General features: G+C 60.7%; 1 protein-coding gene across 1 annotated transcript in view; it reads left to right on the top strand.

Annotated features, from left to right (window-relative positions):
- FBRSL1 (fibrosin like 1) overlaps positions 1-12,608 on the top strand; it is a 99,091-nt gene that overhangs the window by 27,611 nt on the left and 58,872 nt on the right. Inside the window, exon 3 of the mRNA XM_046641012.1 lies at positions 1,623-1,823. Within this exon, the coding sequence (XP_046496968.1) occupies positions 1,623-1,823 (201 nt within the window). The remainder of the gene's footprint in view (positions 1-1,622; positions 1,824-12,608) is intronic.

Raw genomic sequence — 12,608 nt, 5'->3', positions numbered from 1 at the left:
CTGTCCCCACTGCCAGGCCAGAGGATCATGACAGACTGGGACATTGATCCTTCCTACCACCTGCCCAGGTGAGCTGAGGCCTCTGAGGCCCCAGCCAGGCGCCCACCTGAGAACAAAGACCAGCTCTGAGAGAGGCTGCCATGGTCACTGCTGGTTGCACTGGCCAGATTCCCTCAGGTCCTTGGGAGGCACTTCCTGTGGAGGTATGAGGGTGTCATCTGAGGGACACTTCCTGTAGGGATGTGAGGGTATCACCTGGGGACACTTTCTGTGGGGGTGTGAAGATGTCACCTGGGGATGCTTCCCATGAAGCTATGAGGATGTCACTTGGGGACACTTCCCATGGAGGTGTAAGGATATCACCTGGGAATGCTTCCCATGAGGCTGTGAGGGTGTCACCTGGGAATACTTCCCCTGAGGCTATGAGGGTGTCACCTGGGGACACTTCCTGGGGGGCTGTGACACCTCGGGGGTGTCACCTGGCATGTGGGGGAGCAACTCACTGTGGGTAGATGTGTTGGCGTCACCGTCATTCTGACCTTCCTCCTCCCCTCACCCTTGGGCAGATGCTTTCAGAATCTTCTGGGTCCCTTGTTGCAATTTCCCTCCCTCCTCTTTAGTAACCCATGGGCCCAAGTGAGAGGCCGGTGGGTGACACCTTGCCTGTTCACCACCAGTAAACCGGGCTCTCCTGGGCTCTGGGCACATTGGAGGAGCTGCAGGTGAGGCAGGTCCAGGACCGCCTCTGTATAGTAGGAGCTGTGCACCCTGGTGCTGGATGCCCTGCCCCTGGCATGGGGCGTGTGCGATTATACTGCCGTTGTTGGCATTGATGCAGCACATGCTTATTAAACATCCGCTGTGTGTCACCTCTGCTCTGGGCACTGGGTGCAGCTGTGTGCAAGGTGGGCCCGGGTCCCTGTTGTGGGGAAGGAGTCTGGGTCTCTGAAGGTCTGCACACCTGGCTGAGACAGGGACCACTTTCCCAGGACAGGACTCCATAGGATCAGGATGCTGAGCTGTGTGGAGTTGGGCAGATAAACCCACAGGTGGCTCAGGATTGGGGTAGGGGCAGCTGGAGCTGGACTGTTTCTGCCTGTGGTCAGCTACTGTGGTGATGGCCCTCAGCCTAGGAATCCAAGGAACACTCCCAGGAAGGTTGATGCCTCACCAAGGCCAAAGCAGGTCAGTCTTGGCACCTGCTTCCTGCTGAGCTTGGGTGAAGCCCCATGCTGGGCCAAGGATTAGAGCCCCTCATTACTGGTGAGGCCTCCTTGGGAAACTCAGTCCTCCCTCGATCCAGTTTTGTTTCAACATCACCCTCCCCGGCCTCCCAGTCCTGATGAGTCTGCCCATGCTCATCTGACCCATCTGTCCCCACCCGTCCAACCATTTCCTCTCGTCCCCTCAGATTGGGCCTTCCCAGGATGGGAGGCTCCTTCCCAAGGTGTGATTCCAGCCTGACAGCCCACTTGGGGGGCCCAGCACCTCCAGGTAGGTGCTGTCACGTGCCCAGGACCCTACTCTCAGAGCACAGGGTGGTCTCGTGTGGTGTTACCAGTGGGATAACGTGGAATCATGTCACTGCCGACTAACTGGCTTTGTCATTCCTCACCCTACAGAAGGACATGGCCCTGAAGCCACATGAGCGGAAGGAGAAATGGGAACGTCGCCTTGTCAAGAAACCCCGTGAGTCAGAAAACTGCCCATCTGCAGAGCCGAGTGAGAACGGGCGGCCCTTGGAGGCAGGCAGCCCCGAGCAGGACCTGGAGCCTGCTTGTGACCGAGGAAAGAAGAAAGTCCCGCTGCAGCCCACAAAGCAGGTGAGTGCTGGGCCCTGCCCCACTCAGAATTGCGGGCTCTGTGCCCCCTTCCCCTGGCGGCCCTCAGGACCACACCAGCACCTGGACACCACCCGTCAGCATCTGGGCCTGCCTGGCAACTCGCTCCATCATTGTTGGGCGTGGGGTATGGGACACATGTGGACTGGGTCCTGAGCAGAGGCGGGAGACTGCCTGGGTGAGTCACAGTCAGAGAGAAGCCAGGCCAGGCCAGGAGCTCAGGAATCGGGGGGAGTGTGTGCTTGGGTGGGACAGGAGGCTGCACCCACTGATAGGCCGGCCCCGTTTCCCCATTGCGTCTGTCAGGCTCCGCCGACCACGGGGTGTCCAGCGTGTCTGTAATGCGTGAGGACCAGGCTCATCGCCAGGTGCTCTCTATCTGCTAAGCTTATGTGAAACGCAGTGTGTCTGCGAGACGTGGGGGAGGGAGTCACGTGACTTGCGGTTGGTGGTCCAGGTGCAAGGAACAGCCCTGCCCATTTAGGGGCCTTCCTCTACAGCTACTGGGACCTCGGTGGGAGGGGCATCCTTGCTGTCACCCTGAGCCCAGCTGGGGTAGGGCAGGGAGACTGGGTCCAGGGTCTTTCCCCCAGAGCATAGGGTTCTGTCCTAGGTGTTGGCTCAGTGCTGTAGCTGCTTTCCTCTTTGGGACTCACTGGTTTGCGCCTTCTTTTCAGAGAGGGGTTCTTCTCAGTGTTTCACACTCCACTTTCAACTCCCTTGGGGATTGGGCTGCTGGTGAGGGGGCAGCATGTCTCAGGGGCCGGGGCTGGATGGGGGGTCTGCAGGCACACCTGCCCAGGTGGACACGTGCTCTTTCTTCCATGCAGGTGTGCTCCCCAGAAGGGGGGCCGCTCCCAGCCAACCACTGGGACCAGAACGGCCCGGCCCAGCACCAGCAGCAGCTCCAGCCCAGCCAGCCCCAGGGGTCACTCCCAGCCCCGTGTCAGCGCTGCCAGCCCCGTCGGGCTCTCCCGGACCCCGGGCAGCCCTGCCAGCCCCAGCGGCCACTCCCGGGTCACCGTAGCTGGCCCCAGCGGTCACTTCTGGGCCCGAGACAGCCCTGTCAGCCCCGGCGGTCACTTCTGGGCCCAGGTCAGCCCTGCCGGCCCCAGCGGCTGCTTCCAGCCCCAGATCAGCACTGCCGGCCCCAGCGGTCACTCCTGGCTCAGCCCTCTCGGCCGCGTTGGGCACTTCTAGGCCCCAGGCAACGCTGCCGGCGCCTGCGCTCCCTCTTGGCCCCGTGGCAGCGCTGCCGGCCCCTGCGGTCCCTTCTGGCCCCATGCCACCTCTGTCGGCCCGTGCGGTCCCTCCTGGCCCCGTGCCACCTCTGTCGGCCCCTGCGGTCCCTGCTGGCCCTCTGGCACCGCTGCTGGCCTATGCGGTCATGGGTGGCCCCGTGTCCCCATGGCCAGCCCAGCAGAGCATTCTCAGGACAGCGGTGCCAGCCCCCACAGTCACTCCTCATGCTGTGTCCATGCCGCCGGCCCACCAGCTCACTCTCAGGCCAGTGCTGCTGCCCCCGGCGGACGCTTCTAGCCCCATGTCAACCCCGAAGGTCTCTCCTGGGCCAGCCCAGCCGCCCCCGGCGGTCACTGCTCAGCCTCAGTCAGCCTCAGCAATTAGTTGAAGCCCCAGAACAGCCCAGTCCCCCCAAACCTTCACTCCTGGGCCCTGGACAGCCATGCCAACAAAAGCGGCCACTCCTAGGGCCAGAACAGCCGTGCCGACACAAGCGGCCACTCATGGGCCCGAAGCAGCCTTGCCAGCCCCCACGGTCACTTCTGGGCCCGGGCCAGCCCTGCAAACCCCAGCCGTTACTCCCTATACCGGAGCGCCCTTCGCTCCTTGGACGGCCAGCCTTGCCCCGCCGACCTCTCCTGGGGCTCCCAAGCCAGCCGCGGCGTTCCCTGCTGGACCTGGTTCAGGCCCGCCAGCCCCAGCTCTCACTCCTGGCCCTGGGTCGTCCCTGCCGGCCCCTGAGGTCAGGACGGACTCGATCCTCCATCCCTGCAGTGGCCCGCCAGGCACCATCTGTGAGCCCCGGAGCCTGATGCCCGTTTGCCAGACCACCCGGGTGTGGCTGCGCAGGGGAGGGCCAGGGCCAAGGCTGCCTCACCCTGCGGCGTGAGATGTGTTGCCAGACTGCCTGGAGGCCTCCCGACAAGGCCGGGCTGTTTGCAGTTGGAAACTGAGGCTCAGCAGAGGCGGGAGCCCCCCTCAGGGCCGCCACCAGGCTGAGGCCCACCCGCGCCAAGAAGAGAGGAGAGGACCCCCAGCGTCTTCCCACCCCCCGCCATGCCCGCCTCCACCATGCCCTCTGCTTTGTGACGTGCACGCCCCTGGGAGAGGGAGCACGGCCACCCCCAAGGGCTCGGGCTTGGGGGCAAGTCCCTCAGCATCTCTGTGCCTCTTAAGTGCCCACGTGTCTTTGTATGTCAGAGTCTCCGTACACGCCCGCCCCAGGTGTGCTGCCCAGTGAGTGTGCGTGTGTGTGTGTGCATGCATGTAGGTGGCATGCACGTGTGGTCTGTGCATGTATGCGTGTATACATGGCACATGTATATGTACCTGGTGTGTGTGTGTGTGTGTGTGTGTGTGTGTGATTTTGGGGCATTCAGCTGCAGGCCTTGCCGTCCTTGGGCCCCACCCCTCTGGCCAGTGTGTATCCCCAGCCCCCAGGCAGAACGTGGGCCCAGTGAGAGCCAGTCTCAGGTCCTGCTCACCTCTCCCTTGGCACAGGGTGATTCGTGTCCACCTCCAAGGTCCTGTGACTGCAGGGAGGGGCCGCAGGGGGCCGTCTGTGGTCAAGTAGGAGCTACTGGTGACAGGGAGGTTCCCCCAGGATTCTGCCTCCACCTCAGTGGCTGAGCACTGCAGCAGGGGGCAGACTCTCCTGTCCCCCCGAGCTGTGGACCAAGAGGGCCTGGCCATTCTTGGAATGCCCTTCCTGGCCTCCCACTTGGCCCTGCAGTTTTCCGGCTGTTGGCCCCCCGGGACGTCCTCTGTCAGGACAGATGTCACACTACAGAGCTTTCCCTGCCTCCCTGCCTCTCTCACACCGAGCTCAGGGCTTGCCTACCCCTTGCCCCAGACTCCTGGCTCAGGGCAGCCGGGTGCTGGTGCTCCCGGAGTCCTGGGCATGAGGCAGGAGCTCAGCTCTGACTCTCCCGACTTGGGGGTGCAGGGGAGGGAGCTGCAGCCCTTCTGGGGAGCAGCACTGGGCTCCTGCGCTGTGCACTAGTCTCCCCTGGCTCTGACGGCCGCGTCCACTACAGACCCCAATCATGGAGGCCACAGAGGTGCCCCTGGTTTCTAGACCCAGGCCTTCCCCACTCCCCACTTGCTCATGAGGACCCTGACCCCCACGACCCTCTGGGGGTCCTGACCCACCAGGTGTGGGCTCCGCCCTGCAGTCTGACGCCGGGAGCAGGGCCTACAGGCATCTGTCTTCACCCAGGGTCTCCTTCCCAGAAACCCGGGGCTTATTTTTCTGATTAAAGAAAATAAAAAGTGCAGTGCCATTATTTTTATAACAGCATCAGTTTGTAATTTAACGGATGAGCGTGTGTCGTACGTGAAGTGATTCGTTCCGACAAGTGGTTTTCTGCACAACTGGACCTGCCTCTCCTTCACTACGTTCTGACTGAGCAGCGGGAGGGCAGCCTGGGGAGGGGCCTGGATACGGCTCATGTGCTGTGTGGTGTGGACTTGGGGGGCTCCAGCTCGCCATAGTCGACCTGGCATTCCTTGCAGGATGGCCTCTCCTGTCCTGTCCCATCCCATCCCTCACAGCACCTGCTCTGGAAGCCGTCTCTTTGTAGATGCTGCTGAAGGCCCTTCTGAGGTCTTGTCATTGATCCCTCACGTTTCCCCCGTCTCCTGTTAACTACCAGGGTGGCAAGGATTCAGGCCCCCCTGCCCCCGCTGGAACCCTCGTGACATGATGGGCAGTGTGAGTGTCTCTGTCTCCTGGGTGCCCGTGCCTGCTCACGTCTGGGTGGGTCCTGCAGGCAGGCCAGCCCAGGCGGACATGGGTGGGTGTGGCTGCTGCCTCTCTGGGCCTTTCTGATCTGGGAGTGTTGGCCAAGGCTCTTCGGTGCCACTTAGGGAGAAAGAACTGACAGGGCACCGGCTGGTGGGAGAGGAGTCTGAAGACCGCAGCCCCCTAGACTGGGCCCACAGGGTCCCCGCAGCCAGGGCCTGGGGCCACTCCACTTCTCCCCATGTGGAACAGTCCCCCCATGGGTGAACCACGTGGTGAGCATGGGTTGGGGGTCGGGCCATGGACCCCCACTGTATGATGCATGATCACTTGCTGAGGAAGGGGCTGGAGTTCCATCTGAGCCCAGAGGGGCCACAAAGCCCTGCGTGACCACCCTGTGGCCACAGCTGGCCTCGGGTTCAAAGAGCTGGGACCCTGAAGGAAGTGCACTTGAGGGAGGCACCAGTTGCCATGGGGGGACCGGACCACGTATACCATGTCCTGGTGCAGCTGCCGCCTGTGTTAGCATGAAGAAATGCAGGTCCTGCATGACCAGGTCTTTGATGTTTCTCAAAGCAGCTAGAAACCTAGGTTTTTCTGTGGGTTTGGTAGTTTTGAAATGGTGGCTAATTCTAATTTTGTGAGCCACCTTGCTGGCCAGAGACACAGCGTGTGGTCTGGGGCAAAGGTTTGAGCCCTGGCAGCTGATCTGGCCCTGAGGCCAGGGCTGCGAGGTGTGGCCCACCCCTCAGGAGGGGGAGAGGCTGCCTGGCCTGAAGCGTGGGGATAGAGTGAGTCTTTGGGGGCTGTTGTAGGGGTCGAGGGAGGTCCGTGCTGCCCCAGACACCCCTTGGGTGGAGACAGAGCCTGAATACAGTGCTCTGCTGGGGCTTCCCCTCTGAGCACTGCAGCCACCCATGCCCACCACTTCCCCATCTGCAGGCTAGGCCTTCTGTGCGAGAGCCACTGACCATGATGAGCAAAAATGGCGGTGGTGGTGGTGCTGGTTTGTCATCGGATGGAGGAGGGTGGTCCATGTTGGTCCATGTGCAGGTGCCTCCTAGGAGACCCTCAGCATCCACCGGGTGGAAGGCGGGCAGCCTGGGAGGGGAGGGGCATGGGCATGGGTGACCCGACAGTCTCCCAGTCCTTGGAGGGGTTTGCGCGCCATGTCCACATCCCCCTGGAACACCCAGTCAGGCTGGCAGAGCTGGGGAAGAGCTCGTCTGCCACCGGGCCATGTCTCGTTGTGCGTGCACCTGGACCTCTTCTGGACAGGCAGGTGCTCTCTGAGTGGGCCCGGCTTTTGTGAGTACCTGATCACTCCCAACCAGTCCTGCCTCTCACGTTGGAAACACCCTGGAGGATGAGCCCCAGCCTTGGTCCCACCAGTCGCTGAACAAGAGTTCCATCAGCACCTGCGTCGCCGGGCGCCGTTCCAGGCACTGAGGATGCAGCTGACCACAGCGGATCACCGCAGCCCCAGGAGCTCTGCTCCAGCAGACAGAGCGTGACTCTGCATGGGTGCGTGGGGCCGGCCGCACTGACGTTTGGCTGGACAGAGAAGCTGGCCGGCCATATCCCCTGGCCAGAGGCTGCGGCTCGTCAGAGACGGGGAGTTAAAGGGAGACCGTATCCGTGTCCAGCCGCCCACCCTTGCCTGGGAGACTTGGCAAGAAGCCTGTCCCAGGACTGGGATTGGGGGGCCGTGACTGAGGGGCTCCGCCCAGCCCCCAGGGGCCCTGTTAGAAGGAGGCTCTGCACCTGCAGGTGGAGCTCAGAGCAGCGCTTGATAGCACTTGACGGGCGCCACATGCAGGACTGTAAATGCTCCAGTAGCCACATTAAAATCATGAAAAGGAGAGACAAAATTAATCTTGCTAATTATTTTAACTCCATATATTCAAAATAGTATCATTGCAACATGTAATTGATATGAAAGTTACTAGTGAGATATTTTACTTTTTTGTGCCAAGTCTTGGAAAGGCAGCCTGGGTCTTCAGGGATGGCTTGTCCCGGTTCCCGCTGGCTGCACGTCAGTGCTCAGGAGCCTCGTGGCTCAGAGCAGGCGGCGTGGCCCGGGGAGGGCCCAGAGAGACGTGCCCCTCATGAGCTCTCCTCATGCTTGCTGCTCTGGTTGGTTGGTTCATTCTCATGCCCAGACAGCCCTGTGGTTTCAATCCCCACCATTGGGCTGCACAGCTGAGTGTGCGTCAGCCCAGAACCTGCCCTCCGAGCTGTGGGCCTGTGTGTCGTGTGTCCTGATGTCTCCACCAGATGCCACTGCCCCCTCACTGACCACAGACAGCCAGACACGCTGGCTCTGATCTTCCCGTCATTTCATTGTTGAACCTGGTGTCTGCCCAGGTGATTGCACCAGAGACTGAGTCGTCTTCACTGCCCTTCCTGACCCAGGCCAGTCCTTTGCTTCCACCTTCTAAGTGTCCCTCTGAATGGGATTTCATTAGAAAATTACTCAAAGCAAATGAAAATAAAAATTCATAATTAAAATGCATAGGCTACAGCTAAAGCTGTGCTCAAACTAAGGCCTCTGGCTCCACATGCTGGTTTGGAAAAGAAGGTAGGCCTGAAATCAAAGACCCGGTGAGGCTGGGAGGGACAGGACGGTACACCTAGAGGAGGGAGGAAATAATGCAGATAGGGCAGAAACTCCTGGAAACACGACAGAGAAAATGAACAAAGCCACACATCGTTTCTCTGAAAACATCAACAGTACTGAGAAATGTGCAGCTGGCTTGATGGAGGAGAGGAGAGAACACAGAACCAGTATCAGGAAGGAGAGGAGATACCCCTGCAGGTGCTGCAGGCATACAAAGGCTGGTGCAGAAATCATTTTCCAGCAATTCAACAGTGTAGTTCAAGTGGACAGATTTTTTGAAAAATGCAACTTATCAGAATTGACGTAAGCTGAGCAGACCATCTGCAGAGTCCTATGTGTGTTCAAGAGGCTGAGTTTACAATCTGGACATCAGTGTCCACGCCCGCCCATCGCTGACCCATCAGCCCACCACCCTCACTGCCTCAGGACACGGTCCTCTCACAGCTGTCCCGGCAGCGGCCCCAGTGGGTCCCTGGTCACTGTGCTGACCTCACCATACGAGGAGGCAGCGTATTCTTATTCCCCTTTTCCAGTTGAGGATTCTGAAGCAAAAAAAAAAGGCAGAGGCTGAATGAACTCACCCAAGAGAAACAGGATAATATTGAACCCAGGCTGAGCCAGGATTCAAATCCAGGCAGCTCCTTCTGGAATCTGCCCATGACCTTGACCCCCGCCTGGAAGACAGCAGCAGCAGCAACCTCTGGCCTGCCCTCTGCTGTCTCCCTGCCGTGTGCAGGCAGTGAGGCTCCTCCATGGAACCCATTGGAGCATGTCCTTCCCTCCCTGGAAGCCTCCTGGAAGGTTCGCTCAGGGTGGAGTCCTGCCTCCGGGACATGCCCTGCCAGGCCCTCTGTGCCCGCCCTGCCTACCTTCTGGCTGACTAACCCTGTGGTCCAGCTCCCGTGCCACGCCACCCACCTGCAGGCCTTCCCCTCATGCCCTGTGCCCCCTCTATCCGCTCTCCCTGGTGTGGTGACTGCCCCGTTTCTCATCTGCACCCCGACCGGGCCTTATACACCGTGCCTGGGTGGGGGTGGGGGGGGCTAGGCCCCTGAGGCCTCAGTAGTGCTGAGGGAGAGAGACAGAGAGATGCAAGGAGAGAGAGAGACAGTGAGGGACAGAAAGTGAGGGGAAGAGAAGAGAGAGGGAGAGTCCTGGACGCTCCATGATGGCCCGTCCGTGCCCTCTCCACATCTGTCTGCCCTGTGCCCTTTCGTTTGGGGATTTTCTAATCACTTACAAGACAGTTGCCAGACTGGGCAACTGGTCTTCTGGTCCCTCCAGAAGACTCACGCCGGCCTCTGGCAGATGAGCGTCCTGACGGGGAGCTGGCTTGGCCACTGTTCTCTGTCTTCTCGCCTGTGCAGTGGGGTGATGAGTTTCCTCCCTTGGGGTTTCAGGGTTGATGAGTTAACTGGAGTGAGGTCTGAGAGCCACGCTAATCCTGGCTGCTCATGGAAACGCCTGGCTCCAGTTAATGTGAATGGTTTCCCCCAGCTCCACCCGACCTTGTGCCAGGTTACAGCGTGGGGCTCAGGTGCACGGGGCTTCCCAGGCCGCTCCGTGGTCCTCCCTGCCGCGCTGTGCCGGCGTGGAAACCGGCCTGTGTGCAGCTGCGCCTCCTCCTCCAGCCTGGAGGGGGCGGCCCTTCCACTGCTCCGAGGGCAGATCTGCAGTGAGGAGCCTGGCTCTGCCGCTCTCCAGTGCTAGCACTGCCTCCTGCCCGGTGGCCTTGGGCAACTGACTTCTTTCTGGGCCTGTTTCCTCATCTGTAAAATGGGGAAGTCAGTAATGTGTCTTAGATTGTTGAGACAAAAAAATGAGTTAATTCACATTTCCGTGCTGTATAGGTATTTGCCATTCTATTGTGATTACTGCCTTGTCTTGATCACTCACAGAATGGTTTCTCCCGCCTCCTGGGCGAGGCCTGGCCCAGCAAGGCTGGGTTGTGCGTGGGGCACTGGAGCAAGGCTGCCCGCAATCCCTGAGACCCCTCCACAGACATGGGCCTCATGTGAACCCAGTGTGGCCCAGGGGCTTACCAGCGGGCACCGTTGGGAGGAGGATAGAGGAGCAAGTGGATGTCTGGGACGTGGCAGGCACCCCTCACCTGCACTGTCCCAGCCCTCAATCAGGGGAGGGCTCGTCATTCGGCACACACTTACTTCTTGGAGCCTTCTTGTCAGTCCCTGTCTGCGTGTGGGGATGCAGTGGTAAGCAGAAAGATGACAGTCCCAGCCCTCAGGAAGCTGAAACTCCAGTTGGGAAGACAGGCATGAAACACCTGGAGGGATTTTGAGGTGACAACAGGCCCGCCTGGGAAAGGAGGGGGGCTCCTTTAGATCAGGGGATCAGGGAGGCCTGAGCTGAGGCCTGAGAGACAAGGAGCTGGCCTGCCAGCACCCCTGGGAAGGAGGACTGTGGATATCACTCTCCTGTGCAGGGAGCACTGAGGAGTTTTAAGCTACACAGTAACATGGGCTGACTTATCATTTTGAAAACTCATGCCAGAGGAGGGCCAGGCAGCCGTGGGAACAAGTGGAGGCTGTTGCAGCTGGACGGGCGTGCTGGTGGCTTTAATCAGGTCATTAGACCTTTGGCCAGCTCTGGTGGCACACAGCCCCAGAGTCCACTGTGATGCAGTTCTGGGGCAGGACACCACTTCCCCCCGCCCCCCAGCACAGGAGACTACACTCGGACACACCTTGTGCCCCCAGAGTCTGCAGGCCATGCATCTCCTAGGGTGGCGGCCTCAGCTCAGCCAGCATCCCTTACATAATCTGTTGTGCATCTGCATTCATGCACCTGTCCCTCCATCTATCCACTCACCCATCTGTCCATCTCTCCATCGACCCATCCCCCATCATCAACCTGTCCACCCATCCGATTCCCAGTGGAAGAATGTGGAGCGGTGGCCAGCCTCAGGGCAGCAGCTTGCTCCCTGACCGTGCTGCCTGTGGGAACACTAGTCATCGCCACACACTGCCTGAGCCCCTCCTCATGGTGCCAGGCCCTGTGCCAGGTAGTTGGGGACAGGGGATAACCCCTGCCCACTGGGCACTCACAGGCTAATGCAGGGAGACCGACCAGCCAGCCAATGATCTTGCTTCACTTTCAGGGACACTTGGCGCCATGGGAGCCTGAAGGCCCTTCACCCAGCCTGGATGATGTAGGAGTGGAGGGAGGATCTGGAAGGAGTTCTGGAAGAAGCAGGGCCACGCTCATAACCTGAGGAGATGTGAGCCAGCCCTGAGGAGAGGGAAGGCTGGGTGGCTCACCTGGAGCCCCTGACTCCCGCTCACAGCCCCCAGTGCTCCCTCCCTGCCACCTTCCTTGAGTTCCCCGCGGCAGCTGCACTGCCACGCTTCGCCAGTAGGCGCTGCCATCAGCCGGGCGACACCAGCCTGAAACGTTCTTTGCATTGACTTGAAGAGGGGTGTGCTGAGCACCTGCAGAGCCCAGAGGCTGTGTGGGCAGCCTTGTCGGGGCGGGAGGAGGTCCCAAGCTCCTTGCACACTCGAGAGTCTGCATGCTCCCGCCAGCCCTGCCCTGCATGCGTGTGGACACTCTCTGCAGAAGGGCCCCTCCCTGGGCTGGCCTCACCTGTGGCCCTGCCCTGAGGACCAAGGCCCCCAAGGCAGCTCCTGCCCAGGTTCACGCGGGACTGGATGGAGAGCGCAGACCTCCGGGGTATAGGTGTAGGCACAGGAGCTCGGGGTCCGCGCATGGTGAACAGCTCAAATACTATATGACCCCTCCCTGCAGTCACATGTTGTGGAGAAAGGGGACGTTCATGTGTACCAGGGGGCAGGGGTGCATGTATAGGGGGATCTCGGGGCCCCACAGAACACCAGGGAACTGGGTGGCCGTTGCTGGTGGGAAGTGCAAGTAGTCAGGGGTCCAGGGGAACTGCCAGGCCTGGGGTCACACAGGGGGCTTCCTAGGCAGAGCTGCCGTTTACAGCCCTGGGGAGTGAGGGGGGCCCTGAGGTGCTATGGTCCAGAGGGAGGGGATGCGGGCGATGGGAGGAGGGAGGACCAGAGGAGAGAGGGTCCAGGGAGTAGGGGGGCCCAGAGGGGCTGGAGGTTCCAGGGAGGAGGGGTCAGGGGGGAGGGAGGGCTTGAGGAAAGGGGGTCTGGGAAGGAGGGCCCCCTACCCGCTG

Source organism: Equus quagga, chromosome 15 (genome assembly GCF_021613505.1).
Source record: "Equus quagga isolate Etosha38 chromosome 15, UCLA_HA_Equagga_1.0, whole genome shotgun sequence".
Classification (NCBI taxonomy): Eukaryota; Metazoa; Chordata; class Mammalia; order Perissodactyla; family Equidae; genus Equus; species Equus quagga.
Note: the sequence above shows the minus strand (reverse complement) of the source record. Positions and strands in the feature narration are given on the sequence as shown.